General features: G+C 41.8%; 3 protein-coding genes across 4 annotated transcripts in view; 2 read left to right on the top strand and 1 right to left on the bottom strand.

The window, feature by feature from the left end:
• Positions 1-8806, bottom strand: part of oxct1a (3-oxoacid CoA transferase 1a) — a 45489-nt gene extending 36683 nt beyond the window's left edge. The window contains exons 1-7 of the mRNA XM_031856105.1: positions 8339-8806; positions 7559-7667; positions 6835-6925; positions 2776-2911; positions 2434-2583; positions 1899-2005; positions 1124-1184 (exon numbers count right to left, since the gene is read on the bottom strand). Coding sequence (XP_031711965.1) covers positions 1124-1184; positions 1899-2005; positions 2434-2583; positions 2776-2911; positions 6835-6925; positions 7559-7667; positions 8339-8443 — 759 coding nt within the window. The 5' untranslated portion in view covers positions 8444-8806. The remainder of the gene's footprint in view (positions 1-1123; positions 1185-1898; positions 2006-2433; positions 2584-2775; positions 2912-6834; positions 6926-7558; positions 7668-8338) is intronic.
• On the top strand, positions 8535-12497 carry rimoc1 (rab7a interacting mon1-ccz1 complex subunit 1). The gene is made up of 6 exons (XM_031856109.1): positions 8535-8982; positions 9633-9742; positions 10521-10667; positions 10846-10977; positions 11164-11278; positions 11402-12497. Exons 1-6 carry the CDS (start codon positions 8889-8891, stop codon positions 11635-11637), a joined length of 834 nt encoding a protein of 277 aa, XP_031711969.1. The 5' UTR covers positions 8535-8888; the 3' UTR covers positions 11638-12497.
• fbxo4 (F-box protein 4) lies at positions 12435-16544 on the top strand. 2 transcript variants are annotated; one of them, XM_031856107.1, is made up of 7 exons: positions 12435-12823; positions 14553-14827; positions 14907-15127; positions 15431-15506; positions 15620-15792; positions 15931-16157; positions 16271-16544. In XM_031856107.1, exons 1-7 carry the CDS (start codon positions 12455-12457, stop codon positions 16361-16363), a joined length of 1434 nt encoding a protein of 477 aa, XP_031711967.1. In that variant the 5' UTR covers positions 12435-12454; the 3' UTR covers positions 16364-16544. The 2 variants fall into 2 exon arrangements, with proteins under 2 accessions (XP_031711967.1, XP_031711966.1); XM_031856106.1 differs by having other exon boundaries at positions 15928-16157.
• The last annotated feature ends 13 nt before the right edge of the window (positions 16545-16557 follow it).

The raw sequence follows: 16557 nt of genomic DNA, 5'->3' as shown, positions 1-16557 counted from the left end.
ACACACACACACACACACACACACACACACACACACACACACACACAGACGGAAGAGATGAGCGATCACATTTCTAGACGATCAAATGCAAGACAGGTGGGTAACCAGACAGATAGGATGACACAGACATCCCAGAGATAGCAGGACGTTCAGACTTTGTTTTTGATCATACAGTTTGAGGCTAAAATCTTTGAACTTGTAATCCTTTAATAATCTGAGGTCTAATAGTTATTTTCAGATGAATAAAAACCAATTCCAATTCCAAGTGATCCTTTCATCCCACGAGCATAAAACACCTGGCCTTACGCCTGTAAGATGCCCGTCTCACATTTCTGCTTCCGACCTTGACTGTGAAAAGGATTTTCTTTTTTTTTTTTTTCTCTGCCTTGTTGTTTGAGGTTGGTTAGATAACATCTATCTGATGATGACTGTGTTGTTGTTCTCCTGCTACGGGTGATTAGGTGACTACAGACTGTGTGGTTGGGTTCAAATGTCAATGGCATTTTTATTTACACCATTTCCTTCATGATCTACAGTTCAACATAATTAAAATGTTTCTTAATCCACATGGATATTCTTTGGATGTAGGTGGCCGGCTGATTTAGTTTGTTGAAAGACAAATTCACACATTAACACGAGATCAGTTCCAGGCCGAGCTGGAAATTAAAAGCTACAGAATACGAGATTGGGAGTATTTCGATTGTCTCAACGGCTTTAAACATGTCGATGGCGAGCCAGAGGCTCATAGCTAACGGTGCTAACAGTGCAATCTATGGCAAAACTGCTGACAGAGCTAACAGTGTTCACCAGAGGGGTGCCTGGAAGGTGGGTGCTACACACGCGTTATCAGCTGCAACCACCGTATGAGAGCAGTGCAGAGCGGCGGCCGTGAGCGAACCAGTGGGGCACGCTCACATGCACGCTCACATGCACTAGAGGCACGAGTGGCCGGCCTGGCTATGTCAACAAAGCAAAGAGAAGCTCAGATAACAACATGCACAGTAGGAGAGCGATTTTCAGCTGTGAGTGCCAGAATAACTAAATTCCTAGAAAATGAGAGTCGACATAACGCATGAAAACCATTCAAAGGAAAGCCCAAGTCTGTGTTGTTGGAAATTCATACCTCAACTATGGTGGTTTTGGCTGCCTTGCACATGGGCTGGTTGAAGTTCCTGGCTGTTTTCCTGACAGAGGAGAGCAAGAAAGAAGTGATATGAAAACAAATAATAATATTTAAATTAAAAAGGCAGAGATGAGCAAGTAAAACGCAAAAACTCTCAGTGTAACATCCAATATCTAGTATCCAGTACGGCATGTTAGTTTACTGGAAGAGACTGCTCTCTTGTGGAGAAATACTTTACTACATCTACTAATTGGTTGGCGCAAATTACCTTACTGATGATAGATGGAGGGTCAATACTGAATTTAGACTGATGAGGATATCCATTAAATTAATGAGTGATTTATTATCTGGATTTTTCTGACTTTGTTCCATGTACGTTGTTAGTGATGATCCTAAACCTAACCGGAGATGAGTGTGCTGTGAGAATAATTCAAGATATAGAAGCTGATGCTGATATATGATATGTTAACACACTTGGATCAAAAGAAAGAAAGGCATGTAGCTAGAAGCAGTCCATACAGTACATCCCTCAAAGATCTTAAAAAAAGGTCAAGGTTCAAATAATTGAATTTCCATTGCAAAGCTCATCGTCAATGAAAACCAATCCCGACCTTTCCTTAAACTGTTTCACTCTCGCCACGTGACATTGGCATCATGTGCAGATTGTTGTGCAAACACGAGCAAGGTGATAAAGATCAGTCTAATGTGCTTTGTGGCAGGAAGAACCTGAATCCTTTACGAGATAAATACTGGTACCTTCCATTTCATCCGTTACCTGAAAATAATATTTCCAGCCTTGTCAGCTTTCCACGCCTTGACCAGTGCGAAGTCTCCAGTTATGGCCTTTTCCATGATGTAGTGCCTGCCATTGAACTCCCGCACCTGTACAATGACAACCCCATTCAAAGAGTGAGTGGCGCCGGATGCAGCGTTTACAGCATTTTCAGACTTGGCCCAGATATGCGAGTCCAGACCGAGGTTAGTCATTACTGCTGATTTTTATTTTTTAATTTTCACACAAGAAAATCAATAACACGAGAAACATTCGTGGCGACGCATCACGCCATCTGTGAAAAGCCTTATTCTGGTAAACATGAACTTTCAATAACAACAAACAATAACTTTCCCTCGTTATTTAAATGGAGACTGAATGTGTGTTTTTGTAATGCAAAGCCTATTTTGAGGACTTCTTCAACCCAGGTCTACATGCATCTTCCACTGTGAAGAAAGGATGGCTTTCACTTCTGGAGAGAACGACAACGCACCACATCCAGCTTCCTGGGAAGCAAAAAAGTGCACAAAACTCTCACCTCTCTCTTCTCACTGGCGATGGCAATGCTGCCATCTTTGTTGTACTTAATAGGAGAGCCTCCCTCTTGGATCAGTGTGCCGTAGCCAGTGGCTGTGAAGAAGGCTGGAACCCCAGCACCCCCGGCCCTGATCCTCTCTGCAAGAGTTCCCTGAAAGGAAAAAAAAGAGTGTCAGATTAAAAGAACACTACAATATATAAGTGTCCACTGCATGCCTTTGTTATAGTCCAGTATATCACATATACAGTATGAGGTCTGATCATTTGGATGTTGGAATTTAACATGTCAAAACCTCCTAAAACATAAAGTTATGTATAGACCTTTCCATGTTTTCTGACCAACCTGTGGCGTCAGTTCCACTTCCAACTCCCCGGTCAGATACTGTCGCTCAAACTCTGCATTCTCCCCGACGTAGGAAGAGATCATCCTCTTGATCTGCTTAGTCTTCAGCAGCAGGCCCAGGCCAAAGTTATCCACTCTGAAGAAAAACATACACATATCATCATGAACCTTTGAATGGGAACGATTAGGTAAATTGTTAATGGACGGCATTCATATGGTGCTCTCCTTGTCTTAGCGACCACTAAAAACACTTTACAACACCAGCCAACATTCACCCATTAACACACACACACACACACACACACAAAACAATTTGTGGTTCAGTATATTGCCCAAAAACACTCTAAAAAAGAGGATTGAACCGCCAATCTTGTGATTAGTGGACGACCGCTCTACCTCCTGAGCCACAGCCGCCCCCAGCCAGGCTACAGTATATTGAACAAATACCGAAGACAGAAAAGTGTGGGTTTAAACTCACATTTTCAATATTCAACAAATAAAGATTTTAAAGAAAACGAGGAAAGGGATCACAGTTTATACAGATTTCACAAGTTGAATGCAGAAGGTCCACATAAGGCTGCTAAAGCTACCTCTAATACAAACTGTCTTAAAGGCTGCAAATGTGTATGCAATCGATTATTTTGTGTTTCATATGTAAAATGAATTTAGTTAGCTTGTAGAGGATTGTTGCCATTTTGCCATTGAAGGATTTTATCTGTTTCTTAAAACAGATAATTTCGTCCACCGTTACTCAATGTAATTCCGCAGTTTGTAACATAGCTTTTATTACCAAAAATCCTCAGGGAGGTTATTCAAAGCTGTTGTAACTGGACCAAACCAAGTGATACGGCTCCTTTTATGTGATCTTAAAGACGGGAACAGCCTATCCACGGCCGTAATGAAGGCTTGTGAGACCACTGAGACATTTGAGAGCATCGCCTTGTTTATTGTCTGGGAAAACCGCACAGAATTATTACTCTGTTTTTATGACGCATGCAGCGACGGCATTTTAATGAACCTGTGGCGCTCGTCTCGGTCAGAAATCTGGGTTACACCTGCTCCACGCGGTGCTATAGGACGTCACACATTCAGACCTTTACATAGCACTGTGACTACTCCTCTCTGGGACCAGAGACAGTCATTGTGTTACGAGGGCTGTTGGGATACTAACGGTTTAGTGAGATAACTGACTTTATGTGGCTGGTCAGTCTTTAACATATGAAGGCATAGTCTTCATACAACTTAATAAAACATATAAAGAGGGTTCTGTCTTATATTTCCCACCCTGTCTTATTACAGGCAGTATTCCTCTGAGAACACTCCAATCAAATCAAATCTGTTTTAATGACCAACCAAATGAAACTTTAAAAATGTTTACTTTATGTTAATGTAAACCTTGGATTTAAGAAATTGTTGCCCTTTATTCCGGTCTCTGATCCTACTGTTCAGAGCCAACACAAAAGCTGAGCTTTGCAAAGAGCGGATTTTCCTTCTTTCCGATATCCCAGGGAGCCGAGAATCAGGAACCACTGCTTTGTCCACAACTCTACTCTCAGATCCTCAGCTGACAAGATATCTAGGTCATGTGCGCTCAGAATATCAAAAAACAGATGACTGTGTTAAGCCCCCCCCCCCGTCCCACACGCCGCTAGCGTTACAAAACATCCAAGACCGTCTATGTCAAAGGGCAAGTCTGACTAACAGTTTGTTATCTTGTGTGTTTGTATGTTTGTTTGAGGACAAACAACACCACGTCAACTTCAACGGGTGGACTCTCCTACCGGGGACAGAGGACAATACAGAATGAAGAAATGCGAGCTCTCCAAGATAAATGTTCAGTGATCAGAGCAGCTTCCAGCATTGGACACAATTTCTGCCTTTCATACAGAATCTATGCTGGTGAAAGCATGAATACAAAGCTGCAGGGGGGTGCCGCTCTGTCACAGCTCAATAATCTCCTCTTGTGTACAGCTGAATCCTCTCATCTCCTATTACAGTGCATGAAGAGCCCACTGTGTCAGTCTTCATCATGCCAGAATTCAATCTTCCCAGAAAACATCAAACACACTGCTCTTACTGTTTCTTACTATTCACAAAAACTTCATTCATCACATTGTCTTGACTCCCATATGTCGTATTTGTAGTATTGCACTTTCACCAGGATTCAGATTATAGCAGTCAGTCTGTGTTGAGAGAAATGGCGTTTATCTCAAAGTGCTCATCGTGGTGGTAAAGAATGTCCTCTCTGTTATCACAGGTGCATTATTCCAGAGATAGAGGTAACACATAGTGTAAAATCGTGTCCTTCCTCTGAGACTTGAAGAGGATTAACATCCCATTCAGGTCTTCAAGAACAAAGCAGCAGAGGAAGAGGAGTTTACAGCTTTCGGAAATCTTCTGTCCAAATTGAAATGTTACACAACTGCCTCTTTCCCCTCACAGCCCTCTTCCCTGCAGACACGCTTAGTTGTCCCCAAAACAAAAAGAGTGGATGTACAGTAGGCCCGGTAGCTTTCGTAAAAGTCGTGTGTTACGCAGTCAGTTTTAAACTCCCCTCGTTGCTATATGAGCCAGAGGCAAGACATGTACTCGTGCATACTATAGATACCATAGTTCCCACAAAAATGTACACGTAGCCTACATGTAGACATGCATAAGATGACCCGCTGTGTTGGGACTGGCTCAGAGACAACATGGCCACTGTTTGTAAGAGGTTGCAATATACAATCTAAGGGCAGCAATGATTGTTCAAAGGGCTCAAGTAAATATTTTGAGAATCAATATCCAGCAAAACCAAAGTCCACGAGAGAAGTCTGGTGAAGAGTAACTTCTGTGAAGCACACTTTGTAGAACAGTGTTTTTCATGCTGAAATAACTACTGGCACAGAGAAATGTATTCAAAGTGTCTGTGCAGAGACTAAGCCATTTGATTTTCCTACTGCACAACTACAATAGGAATCACTCTGTGCCACCACTTGTGACTCTAAACCTCAATTTAGCAGTTTTATGAGCATAGACAAGTTTTTTTCAATAGTTGAGACTGCATTTTAATACTGGTACTGTGTACTGCAATTACAGTAGCGGAACCCTACCATTGGCCCAAGTTACATACATATATATAAGTTTCTGTAGGTTTGTCAAAATATCCAACCGTTCAGTTTGACACTCTTTCAGCAACCGCAATCCACGCACAGTTGTGTAAGTATGTCTGCAGTTGTAGAGATGGAATACAAGTTCTCCAGGAATATATCAGACCATATACGGTAATCTATTTCAGAGTGGGGTTTCTAATGTGTGCTGTATGCAGAGTGCAAATTGGAACAGTTCAGCAATCACAGTTTGCACCAGCAAATCAAGTTGAGGTTAAAGTTCAATATTTTGGTAAGCCAATACTTTCAATGTAGAAATGAAAGACTGTGTGTGTGAGGTGTTGGAACATGTTTGATTGTTGATTCATTGCGGTCCGTAGTCAGTATTTCTGCAGAATCGGTTTCATATTTAAGTAGAACAGGTTCCAGTGACTCTTTTCATGTTTCAATGCTGCTGTGCAAACACTTCATATAAAGCTATACGTTTACTGTGTGGCAGCACATTGGCATTCAGTTACGGAAAAAGATTGCAACATGACAACTGACAAGACTGTTTCCTAGTCTGCAAGAGAGACATCAACATGGTGCTACAAAAAGATCCAGGGAAATTGGGGTAAAAAGCTAAGTTGATAGCATATGGGTAAACCTTTTAATTTGTACTTCTTTAAAAATGAAAAAATGTTCTTTCCAGGATTGTCATGATTCAGGTATTTCCTAAATGATTGAGCCATGAACCCAATGCTTAGTAGAATAAATGACTACGTCTCTAGTTTGAGATTCTCCTGCATATCAAGGTAACTAGACAGAATGCTTAATAAAGGGCATTGATGTCACCTCTGAACGTATATATCTGTAGTTTGTCCCACTGAGAGAAAAGACACACATCACACACCTGACCACTGAAGGAGTCACTGCAACACTGCTTGGTTTGCAAGCACACATTCAGATCCACACACACACACACACTTACCCTGCATTGTTGCTGACGGCCGTGAGACCGTTAACGCCGGTCTTCAGTAAACTGTTGATGAGATTCTCTGGGATTCCACATAATCCAAAGCCTGTGTTGCGCCACACATAAAAAGGCAGTAATGCATTATAAACAAAAAGAAAGTGGAAGCAACCAAGGAGTCATTGCAGAGTGTGTGAAAAGGCGTAGCTATGGTACTTTAAGGTGGAACTTTCACCTAGTAGGGTTAGGAACATGGCAGATATGGAAAAAAGAAAAAACTATAATATTTCCCTCTGTTACAAAACACACAGGAAAACGTTGAATCTAATAACATGATCAACCTGGAACCAAGCCTCAGGTAATTCTAGTCATTTGTCAGTATCACGTGTTTCTAATATTACACTGAGTGAGGCAGATTTCTGTTTGTCCGTGTGTTTTTTCCCCCAGATAGAGGTGACACACAACGGAAAATGTTTAACAATGTCACTCCGAACTTGACTATAAATAAGAGCTGTGGAATTTCTGTGTGCTCTGTGTGTGGATGGTAAACAACCACCATGCCAGACAGAGCGCAAGCTCACTTTGCAGTTAGGTGCTCATTGAACACACATTGTTTTCATGAGTTAACAAAACTTGCACACAGTTACAAACTGAGATAACTTGCCAGCACTTTTCATCGAGGTGTCGATGTAACCATCCTATAATCTTAAGAGTCCGTTTGTGAAAGTGTTGTATACCTTACCTCCTACAAGAATGGTAGCTCCACTTGGGATATCTTTGACTGCCTCTGTGGGATCCGAGTAGAAGCGTGAACTTCTTTGGCTGGAGGTAGAAAAGTAGCAGCCGCAGGACTGCAGGAAGCAGATCAAGAGGCGATTAAAATCAACAACAACACTTCAATTTAGTCTTTCAAAAAGAGCTCCAGGAATTAACTATAAGTGATTCTGAATAAGAACATACCAGTATAACGCTTAAAAAAACATTGCTGGTTAAAACGAAACCGACAGATGCCTGAGGGCAGCTAATATGTTTGCACAGTTTCAGTGCCTTATCGAGTTTACTCAGTTGAGGAGGGGAAAGATAAGCAAAACTGATGAATAAATCCTTCAATAAAAAGGAGCAGAGCTTGAGGGTAGCCCGCGATCAAGAGTCCCAAGACAACAGTTATCTTAGGACTCAAATGAAGTCCTAAGATTCCTTATTATTTCTAATTTCAGCCAGCACAGTGGATTATGAAAGCAATGACATGACTGTATTGTACAACGTCCAGACTATAACTGTTGCATAACGAAAATGTTGTTTGCGTGTAAATACATACTGGTAGAGGTGGATTATGCCAAACACGAGCACACCTTCACGTTGGACGTTTTGACTGTGCGTTATGTAATGCCGCTACAATAAACTTTCTAGTCATTGTTTAATCATTAATCGTCACAATATTATGATCATGTATTCCAGCGATTTACAAGCATCTTGTGTTAACCTTGTCAATTATTGAACCCATCAACGTAACCGTACCAACCTTGCTCAATTGGAGATTTGCCCCATTTAATTTGGTTCTGCAGGGACCTGAGAGATTTTTGAAGAATAAATTCTCCGCTCTGCACAAGGCTTTGAGGGCAGCCATGTTTTGGAGACACGGGGAGCGGAGCACAGTGATAGCTGCAGCCGACGAGACGACAGATGGTGTAGGCTGCTGAAAGGTCGCTGTGTGGCTACCCGCAATGCTAGCTTCCACGTCAAAAACTCAGCGCGTCAATGGGCTGGACTAGCACGCGGTGATACAGAGAGGCTCGGCAAGCTCATTTAAATTTAACCCTTTCACCACCACCACCACGCCACCATGAAGTACTCGGCGAACTGCAAAATGCTTTCACTATTACAGAGACGGTAATGTCGTTTCAAAACCCTCAAGGTGGAATAAGTATCGGAATTGAAGTATATACAAGTGTGGAGATAACTACCTCCAGGCGCACGCGCACACACACAAACACACGGATGTCTCTTGGAAACAGGCATGACACTATGAGCACGTGAGTAATCCCTGGCTCACGTGACGCATACTTTTAGTCATGGCCGACGACTACAGGCGACAGGGTTTTGAGTTGGAGAGAAGGATATTTGAGTTAGACATCAAGTGTTCCAGTCTCAGAGCTGAAAAGCAAGGTATGGACATAACGTTGTTATTTTTGTGTCTTGTGGCCGTTCTTGGCACCTCGTCTGCGTGGCTAAGATTATTGTTCAGTTTATTAGCTAACTAGCAAGCTAGCTAACGTTATCTAACATAGCTTGCAACTATAACAACAGCTGTTGTCTGATGAAATGTTATCGGCAGATAATACTTGCCCAACAGTTAACTAACGGCCGGTGAACATTTAACTTCGTAACTGTTACTAACTGACCGATGTTTGTTTTTGATGTATATGGGTGTCCGAGTTAACGGCTAGCGTAAATTTGCTAACGTTAGCTAAAATGCATTATTGTTGACAAACGTTTTACGTTAGCTGGCCATGAAACACGATGCCACCTAAAAGTAAATAAAATAGGGGTGAGCGTTAACCGTAGAAGTAAAGTTGCCATTATTTTATGTTGAATTCTACCTGTTATATTAGTCATTACATGTAAACATTGTTAAACGCTTGAAAACGTTAGTTCACATTTCATGCCATGATTGTATTAACGTATTATGTTGGCAGTCACATTGCCGTTAGCTTTGTTACGGTAAAACTCTTTTGCATAAACTTGTAAATATACAGTGTCATTCATCAACAGTACAGAAATAATTGGTAACATGTTAATGTGTCGTTCTTCCACAGATGATGACTATTTACAGAATGCGTCTGCCATACTAGACAAGTTGAAAAGCTATTACAGGCAAGGAGGGGAGAGTAGCAACCTTTCCAAGGTGCTTCAGGATTACACACAGGTACTTCATTACACTTCATTAGTGTTTAATATCTGGCACTGTTTTCCATTAATCATTTAGTTTGTAAAACATCATAAAATAGTGAAAAAAATGCCTCTTAAATTCCCTGAACTCAAGGTGATCTTCAGATTGTGAGGTGCATCTGTGTTAGAGTCCAAACCTCAAAGGTATTCAGTCATGCTTACTTTTATTAAACAGGGGAAAGCATCCTTAAATTTGAGAAGGCGTAACCACCAAATCCTTGGCAGGTTTGCTTGATAAATGACATAAGCGATTAACTAAAATTAATTTATTTTTTTGTTTTACCCCTATAAACGTCAAACTTGTAGCCCCTCAGTTTAGCCTTTGAGTTCAAAACCATATGCTATACATCTACAAATAGGGGTAATATTTACTTAACTGATATCATAGCTTTCACAATGTAGGAGTGGAAATGTATGCCCTAACTGCAATTAAGTTACTTAGCTAGCTTTGTACCAAGAGATGCTTAGATTGAGGAAGATTAAAGCCAAGTGTGTGCTGGAGTCAGAGGTTAGTTGTAGATTGTTACGGTTGTCTTGTTGATGTGAAGTGGTCTAAACCCTGACTGAAGAGGCTCAATAGGGTTTTTAGTGATTCTGATTTGATCTACTTTATTGATGAAGAACTCAATATAGTCATTTAGTTTGCTTCGGTTGACTTAAACAGTATTTTTGTAATCGTGAAACTTGTTGCGTAGGTTTCTTGAACATTGTATTCAATGTCAAGTGTGAGTATACATTTGTTTTTCATCCTTTAGGTAATCCTGGACATCACATTTTATGAAGAGAATAAACTGGTGGACCAGGAGTTCCCTGAGGACTGCTCACCTTTTAAAATCCAGCAGCTGCTGCAAGACCTGACCGAGCCAGAGGTTTTGGCAGGGAGGCTAGCACCAGCACAGGAAGTGTGTATATGTGTGTCAAGACCATCTTGTGTGCATGTTTTTAGAGTATTCCTAGTAATGTCAGTTCCACTTTAATGTGGTCTCTAGTTGGTTTATATTTTGCAAAAAAAGAAGTAGCACATATTTAATTCCATGTCATTGTCAAACAGTGCTATTTATGTCTTTTGGTTTTTAATAGGTGCAGTCTATGTTGGGCCTTGAGCTGTTAGAATGCCTCTATTGGAGACGTGGAGCTCTGCTGTACATGTACTGCCACACCCTTCATCAGCGAAAACAGTGGATTAAGAAAAACAAGGACACATTCCTTAAGGTGCCACATTGTTAAGAGATCTAAGTAGATTCAGTAAATTGTCTTTGTGAACAGAAATGTGGGCTGATTCAGCCAGATCAATTTACTTTGTTTTGGTGCAAACAGAAGTTTAGTATGTGAGTTTTTTTTTTTTTTGGCATATGCTGAGATTAGTCCTAATGCTCATCTGACTCTGTTTCAATCTAGTGTATTCAGGAAGGGGTGCGCTACCTAATGCGGATGCTGCAGGTGAGAAACTCTGTGAAGCTCAACGATGGCGTGGTGCTCCATGACACTGCTACAGCAAGCTTCCTATCTGAAGGTAAACGTGTCATCAGTTATCTATGATTAACACGAACTGTTGTGCAGCTTCAGTCAAGTTGGCAGAAAATTCTTCATGTGGGCCATTTGATCATACTCACTACTTACTTATGATTTTGGCCAGGCATCTTCTCAGACACACACCTGTTGACGATGATGTACATCGGGGAAATGTGTTTCTGGGCGGTCAAGTACGAGGACTGCAGTGCTGACACTATGGATCGCAAGGAAGATCGCCTCCAGTTTCGGGACATTGGCACACAGATCCTCAACAAATATGTGCTGGCCTGTGAGGGCCCTCTGCAGGGCCAGGGCTGGAACACAGAAAATGCCAAGGAAATCCTTAGTATTTTACAGTGAACCCAGCTGCCCCTGTGTTGAAGTTGCCCTCGGGCACAGATCTAAGTTCAGTATTCAAATGTGTGTAAACCCCAAATAAAAATGCAATTCATCAGGTGGGGTGTAATCTTGTGGAAGGTACAGTAGAGACATGGGGAGAAAGTGTATGTGAAAGAGAGTCTTTGGATCAGTGTCTACAGGCAACCTCATCCCATGCCAAATGGCCGAGGCCAAAGCAGGTGAAGGAGAGGTTAGAAAGGATGAGACTGGTGGTGTAAAACTGGCAGGGGATGCAGCCGAGGTTGTTAAATAACATTTTGCCCTGTCCTGCTGAAAAAGCAGTTATCATCTTGATTCCAGACTGTTGACTGGGGCACTTATTTTGCTCCGAGAATGTGTTATAATAACATTAATATAAATATTAAAAGGTTATTAATGAAATTGACCTTTTTTTTCTTTTTTTTTTCTTTTTTTTTTTTTTTTAAAGATTTAAGATAATCCAGCTGGAAATGAGACATTGCACAGTAACATTTTATTTATTGTTTTTTTGCTATTTTGTTATGCTTTTTAATATATTATAATTGCATATACATTATATATGTATGTGTGTATACAAATATACACTAAAGGCAAAAGAAAGGTGTTCAAAAACAATTGACAATGATGTATTCATGACTATTTGAAGTATGTTCAGATTTGTTCATACCAGCTTTGTAATGCGCCACTTGTATTCCCATCTATTGCAAAATTACATTTCTCTGCCACTTCAGTAACCTTGATAGTACAACTATTAATAGAGACTCTGTGTTGTTTGGACGAAAATCATTTTCTGTTTTTTATGTCCTCGTTGACAATAAACACGCGCGTTGTTTTAAGAAAAACACGATTTAGCTGCACATTATTGAAAAACACAGTACCCACAATGCCACACTTCAGCCAGCAACAAGGAAGTAAGACGGGTGGATGTGTTGTCATCGCTCACTCCGTCGATATCACAGTGGTTTTACCATCTCTTCGCTTATTACCACTCACTTCTGAAATCATGGCAGGACAGACCCAGCAGCTCAGCGAGTCTGTTGTGATCCGCAGCCTCAGACGGTTCAGGGACCGATATTTCCCAAACAGTGGTAAAGTTGTCAAAGGCTCTTCGACGCCTGTTGTGGACGCGGTAGGAGAGCCACAACCGGGATCTCTGGATAGTTTACCGGTGAGTGAAATTAATGGAATTGTCTTTTGTTTAGTTTGACCTGTCCTAAACTATATAGCCGTTTTAAAGTATATATTCATCTCATGGAGCGAGGTAGGGTCAGGTATGTGAGGTTCAAATGCATTTCTACAATTTCGACGTGTTTCCCTATAGGACATCTAAAGCCTGGAAACTGTTCCTCGCATATCTCGATAACCGCTCCTCCAATCTTCTCACGTGGTGGGTGTATTGATGGGGACCCCATGAAGTGCTTTTTCAAAAATCTAGTGCAATTTTGACACGCGACACGTACAATATTAATCCCATCCTGCGGACAGCCGCTCATGAATACGTCACTTAAACTGCTGGATAGAGTGCTAACCAGTGGCCCCATCCCAATGTCCCCCTTTACGGGCTTTGAGGCGCGCTCCCGCGAAGTCCGTGAGGGTTTGGGGATGTCCCACTGCTAAATCATAGTTTTTGAATCTCTTGCAGACATTTTGAGCCCTTTATGAGCCCTTACCGTAAGTCAGCTGACTTTGTCTAAGGGAATTACCCACAAATCATTGCAATGTGACGTTAAACACGGGTTAACCAGTGGACGCATGGAGACGTAAAAAAAAAGGTAAACAAAGAGGACGGCTCACGTGTGTTCAGCCTGTCATATTAAATTTACTCAGAAACATTAAGGGTTGAAGATGGTACAAAAAGTAAACTTGAAATCAGAGGATATTTATTTATTCATCAAATATTTGATTTTGTCATTGAAGGTGTTTTGGCAAAAACGAGTAAATGGATTATATGAAGTTACCTCTCAACTTGTGAGGAAAGAGCCTGAAGACTTTCAAATCAGGAAGTACAAAGTATGAAATAAATACCCAAAGTGCTGTCCCATTCCTATTTACACTATCTCAAGCCCTCACAGTCTCTCACACTCAACCATTTACCAGGTGACGTCATGACGTCAGTAAGTCCTTGCGGGTTCAGGGTTTGAGGCTTTAGGGGGGACATTGGGATTGGGCCATAGTGAATGCTGGATAACGTCATAACTGAATTTACCTTTACTTCCGTCAAAATGCCCCCTCTCACTACATCCATGCTCTACTTATCAGTCGCGGTCGTTATGTCAAAGCAAGCGACTAACGTGTGCTGTGATGCTGTTTCCTCAACACTCCACGGCACGTTGTTATTCGAACCTTCCGGGAACTTTTGGCAAACATTGGCTGAAGGCCAGGGTTCAGGGTAGGTCCAAGGTGGAGCTTTCTGTTCTGGTTGAACAGGCTTCATAATGCGTCACATTTTAATTGTCAAATGTAATAGTACCACAAATGAATGGACAAGATGTTTTTTACATTACATAAAGTGAAATAAGCTGGTTAAATGTAATAGCCATTGAGTCGGGTGGTGAAGAGACACCCTTTTGTACAAGCAGTTTACTCAAGACCAGAATTCGTTCATTTGACAAAGTCATAGTACTTGCTACTTGCTCTATAGTTTATAAAACTATCTACTGTGACACTTAAAGAAGCCCACATTTTACTGTTAATATTTATGTAGCCAACGCTCACTAAAGTAATATTTGAAATGCCAGGCTTTTCTTATCCTCTTATGTATTTCTATTGATAATATATATTCAAGTGTTAGTGATTGTCCACCGTTTCCTTCCTGTCTCCTTCTAACTAGTCCTTGACACTCTTTTAGTTTAGTTTTGTTGAAATCGTGGTATTAAATCATACCCTCCCTCTTTAAGGTGGACGTACAGTTCCTGATCATGACCTTACTGTCTCCGGCGGATATCTGCATTCTGGGAGCCACCAGTCGGTACTGGAGGGCCATGGTTAGAGATCCAGTACTGTGGAGATACTTCCTGCACAGGGACATGCTAAACTGGCCCTCCATTGATCACGTGAGCATGCCCCAACTGGAGTTGTTGGACGCACCACTAATCAATGAAGACGAGAGCCTGGACGATAGAGAAGAGTGGGGCGACAAAGGGATGGAATCGAAAGTTGACTACATGTCAGAGTGGGTGTCTTTTTCTGTCGTCCCGTATCGAGGTCAGTTTGTTTGAAAGAGATTTTGACCGCCGTTTATGTCTCGACAGATACCTGAAAGGCTGCCCATCCTGCAGACAACAATGGCTTCCCTCACGGCCGACATATGAGGTCATGACCTCTTTTCTCCAGTCTCTGGTGCCCTCATCTGAGCCACGTTATGCCATGTTGGGCCCCGGCATGGAGCAGCTGGACGTGTCTTTAGTCACAAGGCTCCTGCGTGCTCCAGATGTGCTTCCAGTGTCGGGCACTCCTCACAGACAGATAAACGGTGAGATAACTTTTAATGTTGAGTGCTGATGATGAAGGCTATAAGCTCTTCCCGGTCACCATTATTAGCATAGTGACAAAAACACCCCTGAATCAGTTTAAAGTCCAATTTCTTCTTGAGCTGGCACTGGAACAAGATCACTTTAACAAGCAGATAATGTTGATGTGGTTATTTTTACAAACCACACACTTCACTTACTTGTTGTACGTTTACTTTCCTACCACTCGGTGGCAATATTGGCCAATAATTGTTATCAGCTAAGACGTCCCAAGAACCTAACCGACCCTTGTTTTTATACTCTAGGTATTGGCTCAGGGATCAGTTACATGTTCAACAACCAACACAAATTCAATATCCTGACTCTGTACTCAACCAATAGGTAAGCACTTTGTATTCAAAGATACCATGTGAGTTGCAGTTATAATCTGTTTTTCCTGCGTGTCATTGTGAATACTGCCACCGTCATTAAACTGTGTGTGCTTGTGTGTGCAGGGCAGAGAGGGAGAAAGCCAGATTGCAGCAGCAGAGCATCAGTAATAAACTTTTTACCTTTGAAGGAACCGATGACTCAGGCTGTCCAATCTACAGCCCTGCTCCTCAGGTCCAGCAAGTGTGCCAGGTGGTGGACGGTTTCATCTATGTAGCCAATGCAGAGCCTGAGAGAGGTGAGATAAAGATGGCATATCTATTCGCAGCTTCTGCTCCTCTGCTACCACCATGTCGCATCATGCACAGTGTTTTTTTTTTTTGCCACATAAATTGCCAGCGAAGACCATTTGCATGAAAAACCATGTCATCAGTAGGCGACGGGGAGTCCGAGGCGGCTCAGATTCGGGCTGTGCTTAGCTGTGCCGAGGGTTCAGCGACCAGGCCTCTGCTGGTGCTCTCCTGTGTCTCCAGAGAAGAATCGGAAGAAGTCAGGATAACCCGCCTGCAAACCAGTAACAGCAGAAACAGGGCCAGGTGTCGAACTCCCTGTGTCAACATCGCAAAGAGACTCGGACTACTCCAGCTGGCTAACCCTTGGATGGTAATTGAAAGATTAAAAGATTGATAATTGAAATCTATCCAGTGTCAGTTTCATGAGACTTTTTTTTTTTTTTTTTTTTTCAACCTGTGTTTGTGTTTCTCGCCCTTATTCAGGTGCAGGATACAGTAGCAGAATCCCTATCAGGTCTTCTGGAGGGCGTCTCCTGGTTGCTGAGATGTTCGGGAGTCAAACTCTATGGTAGCTAGTTATCTAACTTCTGCTGGCTGCCAGATGAGTGAAAACCACCAAGACACACTGTACGGCATTACCTGAGTAATTTATGCCACATCTGCACTGATGGGTTTCTAACTGTTATTCATCCGGGACAACTGAGAGAGACTCTGATCTTATTTACAGAGAGAGCCAAATGAAGGAGTGATAGCAGGACAGGAGGTTTGAC

Source organism: Anarrhichthys ocellatus, unplaced genomic scaffold (genome assembly GCF_004355925.1).
Source record: "Anarrhichthys ocellatus isolate YVR2014 unplaced genomic scaffold, GSC_Weel_1.0 scaffold17, whole genome shotgun sequence".
NCBI lineage: Eukaryota > Metazoa > Chordata > Actinopteri > Perciformes > Anarhichadidae > Anarrhichthys > Anarrhichthys ocellatus.
Note: the sequence above shows the minus strand (reverse complement) of the source record. Positions and strands in the feature narration are given on the sequence as shown.

What these genes read in the sequence shown, in the direction of transcription:
- rimoc1 (XM_031856109.1), top strand. Translation starts at nt 8,889, where the DNA reads ATGGCCGACGACTACAGGCGACAGGGTTTTGAGTTGGAGAGAAGGATA. An exon ending in GGCTAGCACCAGCACAGGAA is followed by an intron (nt 10,668 to 10,845) that starts GTGTGTATATGT and finishes GGTTTTTAATAG; the next exon opens with GTGCAGTCTATGTTGGGCCT. An exon ending in ACAAGGACACATTCCTTAAG is followed by an intron (nt 10,978 to 11,163) that starts GTGCCACATTGT and finishes GTTTCAATCTAG; the next exon opens with TGTATTCAGGAAGGGGTGCG.
- fbxo4 (XM_031856106.1), top strand. Translation starts at nt 12,455, where the DNA reads ATGTCCTCGTTGACAATAAACACGCGCGTTGTTTTAAGAAAAACACGA. An exon ending in GATCTCTGGATAGTTTACCG is followed by an intron (nt 12,824 to 14,552) that starts GTGAGTGAAATT and finishes TCCCTCTTTAAG; the next exon opens with GTGGACGTACAGTTCCTGAT. An exon ending in AAAGTTGACTACATGTCAGA is followed by an intron (nt 14,828 to 14,906) that starts GTGGGTGTCTTT and finishes ATGTCTCGACAG; the next exon opens with ATACCTGAAAGGCTGCCCAT.